Source organism: Aquarana catesbeiana, linkage group LG05 (assembly GCF_042186555.1).
Source record: "Aquarana catesbeiana isolate 2022-GZ linkage group LG05, ASM4218655v1, whole genome shotgun sequence".
NCBI lineage: Eukaryota > Metazoa > Chordata > Amphibia > Anura > Ranidae > Aquarana > Aquarana catesbeiana.
Genome location: NC_133328.1, coordinates 345,792,630 through 345,815,124, shown reverse-complemented (window position 1 = coordinate 345,815,124; position 22,495 = coordinate 345,792,630). Strand labels below are relative to the sequence as shown.

The window sequence follows — 22,495 nt, the reverse complement described above, 5'->3', positions numbered from 1 at the left end:
AGCGCAGGAATGAGCCCTCCTGCAAAATATTGCATCAAAAATTGTAATTACATGCCCCTGTTAAACAGGGGCTGAAATATTGGGCCTTAGGCACTGGTGCTGGTGCCACAACACTACAACCCCCTCACAAATACTCTAGTGCAGTGCAGCAACAAACCCTCCTTGCAAAATATTGCATCAAAAATTGTATTTACACGCCCCTGTTAAACAGGGGCTGAAAAATTGGGCCTTAGCCATTGGTGGCAGTGCCCAGAACCAAAAATATTCTTACAAGCTATTAGCATGATCATTGAGGAGGAAGAGGATAGTCACTCAGCATCAGCATAGGCAGTCTTGAAGGGATCTGACATTTCAAAAAAAATTATTCGGTTACATCAGCATCAGGTGCTTGGTAGCTGGTGGTGATCCAAGACTGATTCATTTTTATGAAGGTCAGTCGATCGACCGAGTCAGTGGACAGGCGCACCCTGTGATCGGTTACAAAACCTCCAGCAGCACTGAATGTGCGTTTCAAAAGAACGCTGGATGCAGGACAGGTCAGTAGCTCAATTGCATACTGTGCAAGCTCTGTTCTGATCCAGCCTCAAGACCCAGTAACCCAGAGGATTTTCGGTGGGAAAGGTGTCCAAGTCAGATCATGCCCCTAGGTATTCCTGCACCATGTAAAACAGACGATGGCAATGGTTGCTGGAACCGATCATACCTTGGGGCTGCGGACTAAAAAATTGTCTGAACGCATCGGTCCGACGACCACCTTCTCCACCGCTCCTTCTTTGACTGACCGAAGCCTCAGCAACACGTTGTCCAGGAACAGGAGTTTGTAACCTCCCAGTCTCTGGGAACGCATTGCACAGACCTTTCTGCAAGGCCTCCCGAAGACGTTTCATCCTCTGCTCCCTCTGCGATGGCAAAGTAAGGTCCGCAACCTTACCCTTGTAACGTGGGCCAAGGAGGGTTGCCAGCCAGTACTGATCCCTCCCCTTGATACCACGAATACGAGGATCCTTCTGCAGGCTTTGCAGGTTTAGGGAGGCCATGCAGCGTAGGTTTGCTGAGGCATTCGGTCCGGAGTCCTCTGGGTCACTAAGGATGACATGATCCACAGCCACCTCCTCCTAGCCACGTACAAGTCCATGGGTTTCTTGGGACTGTAAATGATCCCTTAAAGACTGCTACTGATGCTGAGTGCCAGGCTCCACCTCCATGCTGACACAATCCTCCTCTTCCTCCTCCTCCTCCTACTCCTCCTCGTCCTCTTCCTGTGTGATCGGCAGGCACGCAGGAACACTGTCTGGATAAAGGGGTCCTTGAGAGCTAAGGAAGTCCTCCTCTTCCTGCCTCTGTTCTGCCTCAAGTGCCCTGTCCATTATTCCATGCAGTGTGTGGTCCAACAGGTGGACAAGGGGGACAGTGTCACTGATGCATGCACTGTCACTGCTCACCATCCTCGTGGCCTCCTCAAATGGTGACAGGACAGTGCATGCATCCCTGATCATGGCCCACTGGCGTGGGAAACAAAACAAATTCCCCTGACCCTGTCCTGGTGCCATAGTTGCACAGGTACTTATTGATGGCCCTCTGCTGCATGTGCAGCTGCTGCAGTATGGGCAACGTTGAGTTCCACCTGGTGGGCATGTCACAGATTAGGCAGTTCTTGGGCAGGTTAAATTCCTTTTGGAGGTCAGCCAGCCGAGCACTGGCATTATATGACCTGCGGAAATGCACACAGACATTCCTGGCCTGCTTTAGGACATCCTGTAAGCCCGGGTACCTGCCAAGAACTGCTGCACCACCAAGTTAAGGATGTGAGCCAAACAGGGCACATGGGTCAGTTGTCCCTGTCGGAGGGCGGAGAGGAGGTTGGTGCCATCGTCGCAAACCACCATACCTGGCTTAAGCTGGCGTGGCATCAACCACCTCTGGACCTGCCCCTGCAGAGCTGACAGAATATCTGCCCCTGTGTGGCTCCTGTCTCCCAAGCACACCAGCTCAAGCACCGCATGGCATCTTTTGGCCTGCATGCTTGCGTAGCCCCTTGAATGCCTACGGAGCACCGCTGGTTCCGAAGACAAATCAGCACAGAAAGAGGCCATGGAGGAAGAAGAAGAGGAGGGAATGGAGGAGAGAGGTGTGGCAGAATCACCGCTAGTAGTATTTTGGAGGCGTGCTGGTGGAACAACCTCCAACACTACTGCACCCTTTCCTGCATCCGTTCCAGCTGCCAGAAGAGTCACCCAGTGCACAGTGAAAGATAAGTAACGTCCCTGTCCATGCCTGCTGGACCATGAGTCAGCGGTAACATGCACCTTACCGCTGACCGCCCTGTCCAGCGAGGCCAAGACATTGCCTTCCACATGCTGGTAGAGAGCCAGAATTGCCTTTCATGAGAAAAAGTGGCCTTTGGGAACCTGCCACTGAGGAACCGCACATTCCACAAACTCACTGAAGGGGGCAGAGTCTACCAACTGAAAAGACAGCAGTTGAAGTGCTAGCAATTTAGCCAAGCTAGCATTCAACCGCTGGGCATGTGGATGGCTGGGAGTGAACTTCTTTCAGCAGTGCAGCAACTGGGGCAGGGAAATTTGCCTGGTACAATCTGACATCGGTGTACCGATAGCAGATTGCCCCCAAGTACTTGGCTGTGACACACCTAATTCTACACCTTCATTCCTCTCAGTGCAGGTCTCAGAGAGGACTGAAGGTATAGTGGGGTTGGAGATCCCAGCTGATGAGGAGCAAGGAGAGGTCCTCTTTGTTCTTTGGTGTGGGTCATTCAGATACGCTTGCCAACGAACTGCATGGCAGGTCAACATATGTCTGGTCAAGCATGTGGTGCCCAAGCGGGAGATGTTTTGGCCACGTGAGATACACTTGAGACATATGTTGCAAATAGCAGCGGTGGGATCTGATGCACTCATCTCAAAAAAGGCCCACACCAAAGAACTTTTGTAATAACGCACAGACAGCAGCACCCTGCACATGCAGAGCTCTGCGGTGTGATGCAGTTGGTGTGATGGCCTTAAGCTGGTCCCTGGAGGGCATCCTGCCTCCTTGGTGATGTGCCTCCTCCTCCTCCTCTCTCCTATCAGGCACCCATGTGGAGTCAGTGACCTCATCATCCCCTCCCTCCTCATCACTGGAGCAAAGCTGGCAGTATGCTGCAGCTGGGGGAACATGACTGCCAGATTGCTGTCCTTCTTGGGCACCCCCTCTCTCTGGGCTCACGTTACTGCCTTCCTCTAGCTGGGTACCTCATCGGAGCCTTCAAAACGCTGGGCATCCTCCTGGAGCATGTACTCAACACTGTGGTCAAACAGTTCGGGGGGACTCCTCAGGAGGACATGGTGGAGCTAGGGAAGGAGTGACTGATGCCATTGAGCCGACAGAAGAGGCCACGTTGGCAGCTGTTTTGCCAGACAAAGGTGAGAGAGGATCAGGGGGATGAGGACAGTTTGGTCATCCACTCTACCAAGTCTTCCGCATGTTGTGGCTCAACACGGCCAGCTGCCGAAAAAAAGGACAAGCGTGTCCCACGGCCACGTGCTGATAAGGATGCACCGTCTCCACGACCAGCACTGTTGCCTCTAGACACAGAGCCTGCTTGCCCTCTTTTATTGGCTTGTGACTGTCTGCCTATCCTTGTTGACCTTTCGGACATACTAATGGCTTGCAGTGAAATGTAGCTGCACAAAGCTGGGATGTATATATATACTGATACTGAAGCTAGCAGAATCAACTGCCTGCCTGTAGTATTATTAGTATGAGAACACCAGCAATTGTCTTCAGGTAGCTTTAGGTGCACACTGTGCAGAGGAAGCAGTACACTAACTGTAGATACTGTAACTGTCTGCCTGTGGTATTAATAGAAGCAGAACAACAGCAATTGTCTTCAGGTAGCTTTAGGTGCACACTGTGCAGAGGACACAGTAACTGTAAATACTGTAGCTGCCTGCCTGTGGTATTAATATAGGATCAGAAGAACACCACCAATTTTATTCAGGTAGCTTTAGGCTCACACTGTGCAGGGGACACAGTACACTAACTGTAAATACTGTAGCTGCCTGCCTGAGGTATTAATATAGGATCAGAAGAACACCACCAATTTTATTCAGGTAGCTTTAGGTGCACACTGTGCAGAGGAAAGTACAGTACACTAACTGTAAATACTGTAGCTGCCTGTCTGTGGTATTAATAGGAGCAGAACAACAGCAATTTTATTCAGGTAGCTTTAGGTTCACACTGTGCAGAGGACACAGTACACTAACTGTAAATACTGTAGCTGCCTGCCTATGGTATTAATAGGAGCAGAACAACAGCAATTTTCTTCAGGTAAATTTAGGTGCACACTGTGCAGAGGATGCAGTACACTAACTGTAAATATTGTAGCCACCTGCCTGTGGTATTAACAGGATCAGAAGAACACCACCAATTTTATTCAGGTAGCTTTAGGTGCACACTGTGCAGAGGACACAGCACACTAACTGTAAATATGGTAGCTGTCTGCTTGTGGTATTAATATAGGATCAGAAGAACACCACCAATTTATTCAGGTAGCTTTAGGTGCACACTGTGCAGAGGACACAGTACACTAACTGTAAATACAACCCTGCCCTGCCCTTTAACAAGGGGACCCCCAGATCCCGGCCCCCCCTGTGTGAAATGGTAAGGGGGTACTTACCCCTACCATTTCACTAAAAAACTGTCAAAAATGTTAAAAATGACAAGAGATGGTTTTTGACAATTCCTTTATTTAAATGCTTCTTCTTTCTTCTATCTTCCTTCATCTTCTTCTTCTGGTTCTTCCTCCGGCGTTCTCATCCAGCATCTCCTCCGCGGCGTCTTCTATCTTCTTCTCCTCGGGCTGCTCCGCACCCATGGCATGGGGGGAGGCTCCCGCTCTTCTCTTCATCTTCTTCTTCATCTTCTTCTCTTCTTCCTTCTTCTCTTCTTCTCTTCTTCATTTTCTTCTCCGGGCCGCTCCGCACCCATGCTGGCATGGAGGGAGTCTCCCACTGTGTGATGGCGTCTCCTCGTCTGATGGTTCTTAAATAATGGGGGGCGGGGCCACCCGGTGACCCCGCCCCCCTCTGACGCACGGTGACTTGGCGGGACTTCCCTGTGACGTCACGGGGAATGCCAAAGGGAAGTCCCGTCATGTCCCGTGCGTCAGGGGGGCGGGGTCACCAGGTGGCCCCACCCCCCTCTGACGCACGGGACATGACGGGACTTCCCTGTGGCATTCCCCGTGATGTCACAGGGAAGTCCCGTGAAGTCACCGTGCATCAGAGGGGGCAGGGTCACCGGGTGGCCCCGCCCCCCGTTATTTAAGAACCGTCAGACGAGGAGACGCCGTCACACAGTGGGAGCCTCCCTTCATGCCAGCATGGGTGCGGATCGGCCCGGAGAAGAAAATGAAGTAGAGAAGAAGAGAAGAAGAGAAGAAAAGAAGAAGAGAAGAAGAAGATGAAGAGAAGAGCGGGAGCCTCCCCCCATGCCATGGGTGCGGAGCGGCCCGAGGAGAAGAAGATAAAAGACGCCACGGAGGAGATGCTGGACGAGAACGCCGGAGGAAGAACCAGAAGAGCCAGAAGAACCAGAAGAAGAAGATGAAGGAAGATAGAAGAAAGAAGAAGCATTTAAATAAAGGAATTGTCAAAAACTGTCTCTTGTCATTTTTAACATTTTTGACAGTTTTTTAGTGAAATGGTAGGGGTAAGTACCGCCTTACCATTTCACACGGGGGGGCGGGATCTGGGGGTCCCCTTGTTAAAGGGGGCTTCCAGATTCCGATAAGCCCCCCACCCGCAGACCCCCACAACCACTGGCCAGGGTTGTGGGGATGAGGCTCTTGTCCTCATCAACATGGGGACAAGGTGTTTTGGGGGGCTACCCCAAAGCACCCTCCCAATGTTGAGGGCATATGGCCTGGTACGGTTCAGGAGGGGGGGCCGCACTCTCGTCCCCCCCTCTTTTCCTGCAGCCTGCCAGGTTGCGTGCTCGGATAAGGGTCTGGTATGGAATTTAGGGGGAACCCCACGCCATTTTTTTTTTTTTTAATTTTGGTTCGGGGTTCCCCTGTGGGGAATTCCCATGCTGTTTTTATCAATCAACTTCTATGTGTATTGTCGGCAATGCAATAGCCGCGAGTAGTTTTAAATGGGTTTTTTCCTTCGAAATGTCATTTTGCTGTCAGACTGTTCTAAACACGGGAAACATGCGCCCCTTTACAGGCATACTATAGACACCCCCCAGCTACAAAATTTAAAGTGATATTACACTTTTATTGTTTGACTTTAAGCGTTATTAAAATCACTGCTCCTGAAAAAACGTCAGTTTTTAAAACTTTTTTTTGCATTGATCCATGTCCCCTGGGGCAGGACCCAGGTCCCCAAACACTTTTTAACTTGCATATAAGCCTTTAAAATTAGCACTTTTGATTATTCATGTTCGTGTCCCATAGACTTTAACGGTGTTCGCGTGTTCGAACGAACTTTTTTCCTGTTCGCATGTTCTGGTGCGAACCAAACAGGGGGGTGTTCAGTTCATCCCTACTCTCCACCCCAACCCGAGGTTCCAATCTTGCACTAGCCAGGGAGGTCACTGGTTCCCTCTCTGTCCAGGGCTTTAACAAGTTTATATGATATATTTGATAGGGTTATTTCTTACCTGGTTGGTAGACTCTATAATTTACCTCTCCCACTTTTTCTAAAACTTCAAAGGGGCCTTGCCACCTGGCCAAGAATTTACTTTCCACAGTGGGAATCAACACCACTACTCGATCCCCCACTTGGAAGTTCCTTATTTTTGCAGCCCTATTATAGACCCGTCGTTGAGCCTCCTGGGCTTTTTGTAAATGTTCCTTGACTAGTGGCATCACAGTTCGGATCCTCTCCTGCATTTGGGAGACATATTCAAGAACACACTTATGCTGAATAGGTTCACTTTCCCATTCCTCTTTAGCAAAATCCAGTAGTCCGCGAGGTCTCCACCCATATACCAACTCATAGCAAACAGGAGAGCTGGTAAAAGGCAGTCCCAGTCTTTCCCATCCCTTTGTACAACTCTCTTGAGTATAGATTTAAGGGTCTTATTAAAGCGTTCTACCAACCCATTTGTTTGGGGATCGTAGACCAATGTGCGCAGCTGTTTAATCCGGAAGAGCTTGCACACATCGGCCATAACCCTCGACATAAACGAGGTGCCCTGGTCCGTGAGTATTTCCTTGGGAAAACCAGTCCGTGTAAACAACTGGAATAATTCCCGGGCAATAGCCTTGGAGGAGGTATTCCGCAGGGGTAGCGCCTCAGGATATCGGGTGGCATAGTCGAGGATCACCAGTATGTAGGAGTGACCTTGAGCCGACTTTACCAAGGAACCCACTATATCCATAGCTATCCTCTCGAATGGGACCTCAATTATGGGCAGAGGGACCAAAGGGCTTCGGAAGTGGATCACCGGAGCGGTCAACTGACAGGTGGGACAAGAGGTACAGTATCTCCTTACCTCTGCTTTCAGACCTGGCCAGTAAAACCAGTCGGTGATCCGTGCCTCCGTCTTTTCAATGCCCAGGTGACCCCCGAAAACATCATCATGGGCCAGGGCCAGGACCTTGCGTCTATACTGTTGAGGTACCAATAATTGCTCTACCACATTTTCTCTCACTTTGGTAACCCGATAAAGCAATTCATTACATATTGCAAAGTGTCTTTAGCGTCATCAGGTGGCAGGTCGAAGTAGGCTTTTTGAGGATCTCCGGTTAGGAAAGGAGCAATTAGGCTGGCCCACTGGTCCTGGAGCCACCCTTCTCTCTCTGCTGTCCTCTCAAATGTAGCAAGAAATGCCTCTACATCATCACTTAGGGACAACTTCTGCAAAAAATGGCTTGCCCTCATGGTCACCTGATTGCCAGGGGCAACAGCCGCTTGCTCACGGCCCTGAGAAAGCTGCTGCACTACTTCTTTTAAGGCAGTCACCTGAGCCTGCATAACCCCTTGCTGGGTTGCTTGCTGGGCTGCCAACTGGGCCACCAACAGGCGAGTATTTTCTTGCTGTACCTCCAGCTAGGTTGCTAAGCGCTGATTAGCTTCTTCATGGCGAGTCTGCACTTGTATATTAGCCAAGGACAGCTGTTTAATTAGCTCCTCCATTGCTTCAGCTTTCAGAGTTTGTGCGGCTTTTACCCAGGACATAAATCCACTGTACTGTCCCTTTAAATGTCAGTTTTAAGTCCAATGCAGAAAAAGAAAAAAACAGCAAGAAAAATGCCTGTCCGCATTCTCCACCACTTGTAAAGTTCGGGGGAACCAGCTAGATCGCAGGACATAGGCTTTTCACTCAAAAGGAGGTTTAATGAACTTAAATAGCTTTACAGCAGCAAAAACAAAAGAAAGAGATTTCAGCCTCACCAACTTGCAAAGTCCAGAACTGCTTTTGCAGTTAAACAACCATGGTGTCCTGTACAATATATATATATAGATAGATAGATAGATAGATAGATAGATAGATAGATAGATAGATAGATAGATAGATAGATAGATAGTAAACAATTTGACAGAAATATAGTACTTCATTATTTTCTGTTGTTGTTAATGGAGTGGATTTAACTTTGTCAAAGAAATGGCTAACAAACATGTCTCAGATGATGCTAAATAGATATAACAGTGAAAGTCTGAGTATGATTCATTTTATTGTAACAGTGGAATTAAAGTCCTGCTGAGGACTTAAGTTCCACTAATGGTCGCTTTTGCAAAAACATTCTACACTCCTAATAATGGTATGCAGTTTAAATCCTGGCTTATTCTCAGAATACCAAGAATAGACCTTGGTGCCTATATTATGTAAATCTGGTGTGCAAATACATCAGTGAGCAGTCAAAGGTTGAGAAGGAGTGCTACAGGACATGTAAAAAGCAGCTGGGTGAGGATGGTGGTAGGAGACAGAGCAAAAATTAAAGTCTAAACCAAAATGGAAGAATGTGGTGCACATCAAATGGTATCAGGCCTTTAATGGTTGAGTGCTGCAGGGACCTACGATGGATGGCACCATTGACAGTCAGCAGCACATAATAAACTTATTTTAATATTATTAGCAGTACTATATCTATACTAATATATATCTAAACTAATAAAGTAGATTAAAGGGAGCACATGATTTGCTGACGATCTACACTTTCTTCTGGAGCCTGTACCTAACACCACTGAAGGAGGACACTGTGAGGTAAGTGTGCCAAAATGTGCACAAAAATTATGCTGTACTTATTTACACATTATGCAAAAGCCCATTGCCAACCTTTGGAATTTAGTTTCTATTTCAAAGAATGCATAGTGTTTTTGTTTTTGTTTTTAATATTTTTTTTAAATGATTTTAAATATGTTAGTTTATAGTCTCCTTTTTTATGTTTACCAAACCAGTCTTATCGGCTTTGCTGACAAAGTATTTTACAGAGCTGACTAACTAAAGTTCAAAGTACACATGTGGCTGAAGACAGAGAAGTCTCCTGCTCTGTTCCCAAGGGGCTATGAGAAATTACTGTCTATCAGTGGCAGTCACAAAGGAAGTATGCTTTGAGTACATTTATCTATATAGCACATACTCTGCTTTAAGTAATATAAAAGCAAATTTCATCCACATGATTGTACATTAATACATCATTATCTCTATTAATGTTTTACAACTAACAAATTATGATTGACTTAGTGTACCCACAAAAACCTGACTAAGAAAGCATTTATGCACATTTTTTTTATTTTGTACTTAAATAATTATATATGAGGACATACATTTTGCTTATTTATTTTCATATGCTAGGCAAACATGTATGGGATCAATCTGCTGAATTTCTTTAGGGGGCATCTATTTTAATGCAACTACTATTCCAACAGAAAAGCTTAACTGATGTTATACTTTTAGCCAGCCTAAGCCTAGCAGTTTACCCTCCATACATAGAGGGGAAACAGGTGCACCACACTGCCAGTATTGACAGAAGCTTCTGCCTCGGGCTACCTACTAATCTGATATATCTGTATGTTGAACAAACAAAAGCATTGGGCTAACCCTTTAAATGAGTAATCACAAATTGTTAATTATGAGTAAAGATTACCTCATTGCTCATGTAAAATACAATAAAAGTGTGAAAAAAACAGTGTAAAACTGACACATGCAAATTAAGTAAATGAATACAACTTTAAAAAAAGTCCATATTCAGTAAAAATAAGTGAAAATATAACATCAGGAAATGTGAAGTATGATGCAACATGCAACATTATCCACAAGCCTCTAACCAAATATTAAGACCCTTGGTTATAGGAGGTCAGAAATGCTTTCCCAGCAAAATGGGACAAGATCTTTAGCAATGATGGAATCCATGTCAGCCACGTTATACAGTGATAATAATAAAAAGAACCCCACATATTTTAATAATGTAGACATACCTAGTTTAATTATAATAAAATTTTACTCACAAAGAAGTAAAAACAGACATAACATGAAATAACATCTGTGCCACTTGGGGTAATTTTCTGATACTTTTCAACAGAATTCACATCATCAGGGGCAGGTAACATGGGATCTGACACCACTAGAGCCAATTTAAATAACAAAAAGCCATTAGGAAGCAACATAATAAAAGTATATTCCACTGGGGAATGAATGTACAGTATTAATCCTCAATATTTTAAGGCTTGTAGCATCCTTATTATGGACCGAGGCATAGTGCCTGGATAGAATATGCCCTTTAAAACCTTTCTTATTATTTCTTATGTGCTCACCAATCCTAGTTTGCAGTGCTCATTTAGTCCTGGTACGATACTGTAGGCTGCATGGGCACTGCAATAAATAAACAACATTAGCTGTAGAACAGTTACCATAACAAAACCATGAATATTATAAGTGTATAGGAAAGAGCTCTGGATGTATTAGACTTGCATACCCCAGATCTCCTACAGGGAAAAAAAAGACCTGTAACCCTTTGAAAAGTGTAGGTTAATTTGGTTTTTCAACTAAATTTGGGGCTATTTCTAGGAATTGAGCATTCTTAACCACTTGCCTATTGGGTACGTTCATCCCCTTCTTGTCCAGGCCAATTTTCAGCTTTCAGCCCTGTCACACATTAAAATGCGCTGTCATGCTACACTGTACCCAAATTAACATTTTTTTCACACAAATAGAGATTTATTTTGGTGGTATTTAATCACCACTGTTTTTTTTAATTTTTTTGCTAATCAAATGATAACAATACCAAAAATTAAAAAAAAAAAAAAAAAAAACATTTTTTATAGTTTGTTATAAAATTTTGCAAACAGGTAATTTTTCTCTTTCACTGATGTGCCCTGATAAGTGGCACTGATAGGTGGCACTGATAGGCACTGATAGGTGACATTGATGAGGAGGCACTGATGGGCAGCACTGGTGGGCACTGCTTGGCAGTGCTTATGAGCAGTGATGGGACTGCACTAATAATCAGGACACTGATAATTAGTGCCCTGATTATCAGTGTCAATGTCCCTTTAACAAAAGCCAGTTATTGGCTCTCTTATTGGTGGTCCCCATCATCCAACAGAGAATTCCAATTCCTATGTGAGACTTTATGTATGTACTCCAATTGACATTCCTCATAACCCTTTTCTAAAAAACGCTGTTTCAAAATATTAGTTTGAGAGTGGAAGTCCTTAAAGGATGCACAGTTGCATTGTAAATTAGGAAAATGCTCCCTGGGAATCCTTCTCAGCTAAAGAGGGTGATGACAGCTCCTGACAGGAATGTAATCATTCCTATTGGGTTGTTTGCTTAAAGGGGTTGTAAACTTAGAAGGTTTTCTATCTTAATGCATTCTATGCATTAAAGTGGATGTAAACCCGATTCATGAAATTTGAGCTGGGCACATACAGTATATCTGCAGTGTTTTCTTATCTCTCGTCAAAGCCCTAAGTCCCGTGGCTTTCTCCTGTTCCGTTCTTCTGTTATCAGCATGATAACTTCTCTGTCAACTGAGATAAAACCAGCCTGAATTTTCTGTCAGAGTGGGTGCTATAAATAGATTAGCAGAGATGTCTATGCCTATGTTGAGGGGGGTGTATGCCTTTCCTCCAATTAGCTGTCTCACAATGTATAGCAAGAATGCACACCCACAGGTGAATCAGGAAGAGAACATTCTAACAGTACATCCACTTTCTAAACAGTATATAAAGCTGAAGACAACAGATTTACATATACAATTTATGTAGGAGGATTTGTTATCATCTGAGACTGTTCACTTCACTGGGTAAATGTGAGGAATGCACTTTAAGATAAAAAGCCTTCTGTGTGCAGTGGCCCCCTCAGGCCCCCTAATGCTTACCCGAGCCCTATCTCTGTCCAGCGATGTCCACAAGTCCCTCGCCCATTCTGGACTCTCCCTCCTGATTGGCAGAGACACCGAACAGAGCCATTGACTCCCGCTGCTATCAATCAAAGTCAGTTAGCCAATCAGGAGAGCGAGGGGGAAGCTCCATGTCTGGATGGACACACAGAGCTGCAGCTCGGTTCATGTGCCCCCATAGCAAGCTGCTTGCTGTGGGGCACTCAATAGGAGGGAAGGGCCAGGAGCAGCAAAGAGGGACCTGAGAAGAAAAGGATCCAGGCTGCCCTTTGCAAATTCATTGCACAGATCAGGTAAGTATAACATGTTTGTTATTAAAAAAAACAAGACTTTACAATCACTTTAATATCTGCTTGTAGTTATTGTGATTTGTTTTTCCATTTACAAATTCCTTATTTATAATTTCTTTACACAAAGTGCAGAGATTACATGTTTTTTACATTTTTTTAGGAATCTGGTATACCGTATCTACAAGGGGATATACCTAATACAGTGAAGGTAAATTGGGTATCTGGTGCTCCAGGAGACAATGCCCTTAGTTTGTAATAATGTATATTTGATTAGTCAGTCTTTAGGTAAAAACAAATTCGAACCACGTTAAAGGGGTGATTTAAAAAGAGGCAGCCATCCTCAGAATGTGTCCAGCAACTGCAAAACATATAAAATAAACAAGTGAAGTATTAAAACAGTATCATTTAAAAGTAGTAGATTATAAATAGTTGGGCTTACAAAGGTTAACAGCTGATGCAAAACCTAGCACATATTGAGCTAAAAAAGGCCAAAAATCAAACTAAGGCTCGGTTTCCACTAGCGCAACTTATCATGCAACTTGGGACAGCAAAGTCGCATGACAAGTCATTCCTCATGATTTCCAATGAGTACCGTTCATATCTGTGTGACTTCAAGTCGCAGCGACTTCAAAGCAGTCCCTGCACTACTTGGTCCCACTTTGATGCGACTTGAGGTCCATAGAGTGTTTTTAATCTTGTGCAATGAATTATACTGTTTTAATACTACGTTTAGAGAGGCGCCTCCCCCCTTGTTTCTTTTATATACCTAATATAGGGATGTTTTTGGGTTAGTGCTAGGTGTAGGTTGTTTAACCAGTTCCAGTCTGTGCTAATTCCTCTCCTACATGTAAATATCTGCATTTTTTTTCTAGAAAACGAATAAGAACCCCCAAACATTATATATTGTTTTAAGCAGAGGTCCTAGAGAACAAAATGGTGGGTGTTGCATGTTTTTATGTCAGGCAATATTTATTGTTTGGGAAAAATATGCTTTAGTGAATTTTAATGCACAAAAACACAATATAATACCCAACTGTTTGGTAAAATATAAAAGATGAAGTTGCACTGAGTAATTGAAACCAAACATATTATGATTTAAAATTGCGTATGGCCCTGGAATGGCCCCAAATTACTAGGAGACCCTTTAAAGGCTTTTACAGGTTACAAGTTTAAAGTTATACAGCAGGTCTGCCAATAGAATAATTGCTCTCTTTCTTCTGATGTTCGTGGCGATACCTCATATATGTGGTGCAATCACCATTTACATATGTGTGCAGGACTAACACATACTTTTGCCTTTGCATGCGAGCACAGGGGGACAAGGGGAGCATTTTTTTAAATTGTATTTATTTTCCTTTTTTAACATTGTACCTCCTTTAATTTTTTTTCAACTTTATTCTTATCACAGGGGGTGAACAAAATCCCTTGTGATAGAATGGGCCTTGAAAGGTCTTTATGAAAAGATGTGGGGTCTCATAGACCCGATATCTTTCCTCTGACCTTCAAAGCATCAGATCAAAGCAAGATTGCTTTGATCTGATGCTTTCACAAGCCAGTAATGCTTTGTTTACATAAGACCAAAACCAGAAGTGACAAAATCCAACCGAATTTGGAAGTGACACAGATCAGTCTGACCTGCTTCTCTGGAGGGTAACGGCCATGTAAACAAACTTTTACTGGCTTTGGAATTGATGATATGTTGCTGGACAGGAAGAGATTAAGGTGTTCTAGTGGCATAAATTACGCATCTAATTTATGAATATCTTTCCGGGGACGCTAGCTTAGTTAACACTGATACTAATATGGCAGTGATCAGGACCATGAATGGCGGTGATCAGGACGCTGGCATGAGGGTTGGAAGTGATTAGGGCACTGGTATGGCAATGATTAGGACACTGGTATGGTGTATGGTGGTGATCAGGGTGCTGGTATGGCATATGGCAGTGATCAGGATGCTACTATGATGTATGGCGGTGACCAGGATGTTGGTATGGAGGTGATCAGGATGCTAGTATGGATTATAGCAGTGATCAGGATGCTGGTATGGATTATAACAGTGATCAGTAGACATGTGACACTGAAATATTTCGTTTCGGAATTTCGTTTTCGTCTGAAAAATAAATGTATTTAGTTACTCCCGAAATTTGTTTTTATTTATTTTGTTTTTCGTTAAAAACTGCATTCGTCCAAAAATCCAAATTAATTAAGGTCGAATCTGTCATTGAAGGCTTATGGTGTCTGTCGAATGTTCAAAGAAGATTCGACGGAGCAGCTAAACTGTACAACGCCGCAATCGTACATTTCCAGTCAAATTTTCTGCCTACAAGCTAACTGTAGTAGAATTCTAATGTTGTATGACTAGTAATAATTATATTTATTAATTATTTTACTGGTCAACCAACATTAGAATTTTTCTATAGCCTATGGGCGGAAGCATTTGACCGAAATGTGGGATTGCATCGTCGTACAGTTTAGCTGCTCTGTCGAATCTTCTTAGAACTTTCAACAGACACGATAAGCCAAACATTCGACGTTTGTATGTTTTTCGTTGCTTTATCGACTCTTCGTCGTTCATGTTGAATGGTCTACTCTACCCCAACAGTCAGCCAACTTTGACATTCATTTCTCAATCTCCAAGTGCAATGGCGGGCGCAGCATCCAACGTTGTGTCAGATATTGATATGGCATTATAATATAGAATCTATAATAATAAACCCCCCCACAACACGGGCAGTCTCTGAGGCTATCACAACACTAGCAACACTAGTATCACTATCAAGTTCACAACACTAACACAATAGTAGCAGATTATTATGAAAAAGTTAAGTTGAACTGTAGCTTGCTTCACTATTGTTCTGCTGCTGTGCTTATGCTTAATTGCTAAATAATTCAGGTTCTCTGACAAACAGACCAGCTAAGATTGACTGTCTTCTGAAATGATTCAGTGTGTGTGTCTCTCTCTGCTAGCAAATCTTAAGTGAAAGTAAGTTGGCTGTACGTGTGTACTTAGTTCTAGCTATTTTACTGCCCCTCCTCTTTGGTTACAATCGACCAATAACATTCATCATCATCATTATTTTTATTTTACTTCCCCCACCCAATTCCAGCAGTGATCTTTTCTCTCTATGTCGAATCTTTTCTCTCTATGTCAAATCTTTTCTCTATATGTCGAATGTTTTGTCTCTATGTAGAATAATCTTGGACTAATAGAGTTAAGGTTAGGCACATTCGACCACAGGTTCAATAGACACAGATTGTTATTGTCAGCATCATGTTGAATCTCCTATCTATATCGAACTGTTGTCGCAACGAAAATGAAAATAAAGCATTTGTTTATGTCGGATCTTTCAGTTTTCATATTCTGCACTTTTGTTATCATTTGTTAAAACGATAACGAAAATACCTGAAATTCGGACGAAAATGCATTCGGATGAAAATGAATGCACATGTCTAGTGATCAGGCAGCTGGTATGGTGAATGGTGGTGATCAAGATGCTGGTATGGTGGTGATTAGGACATTGGTATGAGGTATGGCGGTGATCAGGATGCTGGTATGGCATATGGTGGTGATCAGAATGCTGGTACGACATATAGCTTTAATTAAGATGCTGGTATGGGATATGGTGGTTATCAGGACACTGGTATGGCATATGGCAGTGATCAGGATGCTGGTATGATGTGGCAGTGATCTGGATGCTGGTATGGGGTATGGTGGTGATCAGGATGCTGGTATGGCATATGACACTGATAATGGTGCTGGTAAGGTGTATTGTGGTGATCAGGATGCTGGCATGAGGTATAGTGGTGATCAGAAAGCTGGTATCGCAAATAATGGTGATCATGGTGATGGCATGGTGTATTGTGGTGATCAGGATGTTGGTATGAGGTATGGCAGTGATCAGGGCGCTGGTATGGTGAATGGTCGTGATTATGGTGCTGGTATGGCTTATGGTGGAGATCAGGACGCTGGCAAGGGGTATGGGAGTTATCAGGACACTGGTAAGGTGGTGATCTGGATGTTGGTACTGTGTATTGCATAAGCACTGGTTACAATGGGAAAGGTGATAGGGGAACACTGGGGTAGGCTGCACACTCACAGGCTTCTGCATCAGTTTTCTCTGCTCTCACAGCTGATCTGTGTGAGAGCAGAGAAAACCAATGTTTACATCCAGTTCCTATTGCGGCGAGCGCGAGAGGGAATACCCCTCTGGGGGCATACCAGGCCCTTAGGTCTGGTATGGATTTTAAGGGGAACCCCCTACATCGAAAAAATGGCATGGGGGTCCCCCAAAATCCATACCAGACCCTTATCCAAGCACACAGCCCGGCCGGTCAGGAAAGGGGGTGGGGACGAGTGAGCGCCCCCCCTCCTGAGCCATACCAGGCTGCATGCCCTCAACATGGGGGGTGGGTGCTTTGGGGGAGGGGGTACCCTGCGGCCCCCCAACCCCAAAGCACCTTGTCCCCATGTTGATGAGGACAAGGGCCTCTTCCCGACACCCCTGGCCGCTGGTTGTTGGGGTCTGTGGGCGCCCAGATCCCGGTCCCCTACCCAATGTGAGTGAGTATGGGGTACATAGTACCCCTATCCATTCACCAAGGGAAAAAAGTGTCAATAAAAAAAACACACTACACAGGTTTTAAAAGTAATTTATTAGGCAGCTCCGGGGGTCTTCTTCTGACTTCGGGGGTCTCTCAGGCCTCTTCTTACTCTCTCCGGTGTTGTCTCCGCACTCTCTGGTTCTTTTCCGGTGCCTTCTTTCTTCTGCCAGGCTCCTCCGCTATCTTCTGCTCTTTTGCTGCTCTTTTGCTAGCGGAGGAGCCCGGTCTTTTCAGACATCTTCTTCCCTCTTCTCTTCCAGAGATGTTGACACGACGCTCACTCTGGCTGTAATGCTGTCTGTGCGCTCTGTGAGGTCATAAAGGGGGTTGGTCATAGGATGACATGACCATGCCCCCTTATGACCTCACAGTCCCAGCATGCCCCGGGACTGTGATTTCATAGGGGGGCGGGGTCACCGCCTATATAAGTCATAGCAGAGCGCACAGACAGCATTACAGCTGGAGAGAGAGCGTCGTGTCAACATCTCTGGAAGAGAAGAGGAAAGAAGACATCTGAAAAGACCGGGCTCCTCCGCTAGCAAAAGAGTGGCAAAAGAGCAGAAGATAGTGGAGGAGCCCGGCAGAAGGAAGAAGGCAACGGAGAAGAACCAGAGAGCGCAGAGATGACACCTGAGAGAGGAGGAAGAGGCCTGAGAGACCCCCGAAGTCAGAAGAAGACCCCCGAAGTCAGAAGAAGACCTCCAGAGCTGCCTAATAAATTACTTTTAAAATCTGTGTAGTGTTTTTTTATTGACACTTTTTTCCCTAGGTGAATGGGTAGGGTTACCATGTACCCCATACTCATTCACATTGGGTGGGGGGCCAGGATCTGGGGGCCCCCTTATTAAAGGGTGCTCCCAGATTCCGATAAGCCCCCCGCCTGCAGACCCCGACAACCAACGGCCAGGGTTGTTGGGAAGAGGCCCTTGTCCTTATCAACATGGGGACAAGGTGCTTTGGGGTGGGGGGGCCGCAGGGTGCCCCCTCCTCCAAAGCACCCACCCCCATGTTGAGGGCATGCGGCCTGGCACGGCTCAGGAGGGGGGGCACTTGCTTGTCCCCATCCCTTTCCTGACCGGCCGGGCTGCGTGCTCAGATAAGGGTCTGGTATGGATTCTGGGGGGACCCCATGCCATTTTTTCAGCGTAGGGGTTTCCCCTTAAAATCCATACCAGACCTAGGGCCTGGTATGCCCCCAGAGGGGAATTCCCTCTCGCACTTGCCGCAATAGGAAAGTGTGTTTTTCCTATTGCAGCCAGCGCGAGATGTACTGTACCCTGTCGCCGAGAACCAGCGTGATGGGTTCGCGCTGGAAACATTCTCGCGGCCGCGTACTGTAGTTTGTACAAAAGTCCGATGTTTTTGTGTACACGCGATCGGACTTTGCTCCATCAGACTTTTGTTGCCGGAAAGTTTGTCCGTTCGCACAGCCAACGAAAGTCCGATGGAAACAGAAAAAGTTTGTCCGATGGAGCGTACACACGGTCGGATGTTGCTCCAAAACAGCTAATTTGCATGTTTGTTGTCAAAAAGTCCGATCGTGTGTACGGCCTTTACTGTAGAAATGAGGATTCTTGAGCAAAAAAAAGGAGTTCGGTCTGCAATATACATTTATTGATGGGGTTATATAATATATAAAAATAACACACAAATTAATATTTTCAAAACAATGTACAGTATAAGAACCCTTTCACACTGAAGCACTTGAAAACTGCCCATAAAACGCAGATTGCTTATGTGGTGCTTTTGCGGCACTATTCAGGTGCTTTGAGGAGTTAGCGGGGTGGTTTTTTGAAGGTCACCTGACTCAAAAACTGCTTCAAGAACCATTTTGAGGTGCTTTTGAAGCTCTTTTCAGGTGCTTTTGAGGCACTTCCCATTCATTTCAATGAAAAGGGGCGCTTTAAAGCGCTTTTTATAGTGCTCCAAACATGCTCCAAAGATGCTGTTTGCAGGAGTTTTTTTCACCTCCCTGCCAGCACACCTCTCCAGTGTGAAAGCATTGATAAATTTTAATGGAAATAGATTTTCGTGAGCTTTCCAGGTGCTTTTTTTTGCGCCAAGAGCTTAAAAAGCACCTCAGTGTGAAAGGGCTTTAAGTATGGTGGGTTACATGCTATTTCCAAATTACACAAACAATGTTTATAATACAATGTACAGTACAAGTATGGAGTTAGATTACCTCCAAGCTTCAGGTCTGGTCATACTGAGCGCTTGTGTGTCCCAGGATAAAAAGAGAACATATAAATGAATGTCGGCAACACAGTTATAGTAGGAAAAAATCTTCTTTATTGAAAACAAGGAGTAAAATGTTTCATAGCATGACCCACACTGACCCATAGCCTATGAATAAGGTATTTTCTGGACTGAAACGCATTAGGGTAGGTTGTGCTATGGATCATTTGAATCCTTGTTTTCAATAAAGAAGTTTTTTTTTTTACTATCCCCTTGTTACTGATGTTTGTTCATGAGTATCTACTGGGAAGCAGATGGAGACTGATAGTCTGGCACAGTGAAGCACCATACTAAATCGTGATAGAGGTATAATTGGGTTGAAGCACCATCCCTCGTGGAAAGAGAGAACATACTGTAGCTTAGTAACCATTCATTATATCCTCCTCTCCATTCTGTACAGTGACAAATATAATGCTTCCTAACTATGCACTGCATCTAGCAAATCTACATGGGACACAGCCTGATTGGGGGATCTAAAAATTGTTGTTTAAAACCCATGTAAAATGGAATAAGCATACAAAACAATGGCCAGGTTTTTGAAGTAGAAACATATTCACAGTAACACCCATTGGGAAACTGAGTGTGGTATAATATGCAGAGAAACACATTTCATGGTTTAAATATATTCCCAAATATCAGAATTCTTATTAAATATATTACACAAGCAAAAATGTACAGTATATGGTAACATTATAAATAATAAAACTGTATTAGATTGTGATTTTTTTCCCAAGGTTCCTGAGTACTGTATGGAAATTGTTTTGTCTTAGAGGTAATTTCCCTGCCAGCTTTATTGTCTTGAAAATCGACAGTAACTGAATAAATAAGTTAATAGATAGATGGGTTAATATAGAATTAGATAGTTGGCACAATAACATATTGTTAAACCTGATTAAATGCTTATTTTTGCAGGTGTCTATGCTTGAAGATAATTGGATATTTCTTCATCTCCAAATAATGAGGGTGCACATTAGTTTACTTTTCATTGTGTGCACTTATTTAATTCTTATGATTCACACAACACCTTTGGATAGAACACAAATACATGATGACTGGAGAAAACGTTCATTGTCAGAAGGTATCAAGGTGTTGCATCGAGCAAAAAGAGGATGGATGTGGAATCAATTTTTTTTACTTGAAGAGTATACAGGTTCAGATACACAATATGTTGGCAAGGTAAGCACATGTCTCCTGTCTTTTAATAACTGTGAAGCAGTACAAAAATGAAAGCATGAATATACAGTACCTATAAAAAATAAGTGCATTAGTACTGTATTAGGTTATGAAAGGTTGTACTAGTTTCTCAAATGTAATGTAATTTTTTTTTAGCATGAGAATATTATAATTAGTGTATATGATTCATTTTTTGAACTAGAGACATCATCGATAGATTAAAACTAAAGCAAATTGCCTAATTGGTTTGCACACCAATGGTACAAAAAAAAAAAAATAAGATAGATAAAGAGTAATTTCACTTTTGTTCAGAAAAAAACAATCCCCTCTGGGTGATCAAAATGCATTGCATGGATATTTACAAACTTTGTTGCAGATTCCTACCTGTTTCTGCTCTGAAGAAAAAAATGTTTGTTTTTACTTTCAATGTGCAGAATGAGCCAAGTTGCAGTACACTTGTAGTGCAAAGTGGATTTGCCTTTAGTAAATCAACCCCATAGTGTCTCTAAACACTTTAAATTGGTGCATAATAAGGATCTCAGTTCACTTAAATTGTGGGGTATTGAACAGGTGGAAAAACATTGGAGGGGTGGTCATCATATCAGACAACTCAGTAAAAGGGAATCCTTCTGGATTTATGAGACCAAAGTTCTTTGGCCGAGGATTTTGTATATTGACGTTGACCTGAACTGCTTTATTAGTAACTTGTAATAATTATTTTAAGGTTGTTTTTATATTATTTTTTAAATTAAATTTAAAAATTATTTTATATGAAAATAGTTATATATATATATATATATATATATATATATATATATATATATATATATATATATATATATATAATTTTGTGTAAATATATGTACTTGAGCAATGTTTTAACCATATTTGCTGTTTTCTGTATATATGCAGAGGGTACTTGTGTGATGGAGTCACCAGCATATTTTTATTTAGCCAGATTTGAGATGATTTGGTGTTCTAATTGAGTGTTGATGCTAGTATTAGTGCTATTTTGCTGCTTCCTGTTTCCTGTGTGAGATACAAGGTTGTTTCTCATGCAGCCGGTTGTGTTAATTGAATCTGGCTAGAAAGGGAGGAGCCGTTGCACATTACGAGGGGACACCAGTGTTTTTAAACAGTGGTGAGACGCCCTGTTTCCGCCCCTTACTGAAGAAGTCACGCCCATTTAATGTAATACGTATAGGAGAGGAGTCGCATTGGTGATGTCATCCTGCGAGTATTGTGCTGTTCATAGCATCCTTAGCCCACACTGCAAGTGCTTCATTTGTGAGTATTTTTTTGTTGTTCCTATCTGGACAAATAAACCTTTGGTATACAGAGAACACTAGACCTGGTGTTTTTTTATCCTATGTGGAATTACCTGAGGGAGGTCTAAGACAGGTCAAGCCAGTAAAGAGCGAGAGGGTGAAACGGATGGATTAGGAGCTCCCCAGAGGGGATCTGCTTTATCTGACCTACTGGTAAAACAGGGGTCAGATTTTAAGGTGAGCAGCTAGGATATCGAGGTGGAGGAGAGCACCAGCACTTTTTATTTGTTGTGCACTATTTGGTGAAGTCTTCGATTTGGAAGCAACTGAAGATTTTTGTCACTTTGGACTTTCACTGTTTTAAAATTGGAATGTTATAATTTTATGTGTTATTAGTGCAGTTCCGTTCTATTCATTTGATCAGGCACTAGCAGACATTTGGTGGAGGTGTAGTTTTACACCCTATTTTGCACTGCAATAGTATGTTTTGCACATTGTATTTTGCACATTTTTTTGCAGGTAAAATTTATCTAGTAATAATCTTATTATCCGCACATTTATATGATTGGCAG

General features: G+C 43.5%; 1 protein-coding gene across 1 annotated transcript in view; it reads left to right on the top strand.

The window, feature by feature from the left end:
• LOC141144827 (cadherin-9-like) overlaps positions 1-22,495 on the top strand; it is a 695,333-nt gene that overhangs the window by 119,167 nt on the left and 553,671 nt on the right. Inside the window, exon 2 of the mRNA XM_073630885.1 lies at positions 20,395-20,658. Coding sequence (XP_073486986.1) covers positions 20,401-20,658 — 258 coding nt within the window. The 5' untranslated portion in view covers positions 20,395-20,400. The remainder of the gene's footprint in view (positions 1-20,394; positions 20,659-22,495) is intronic.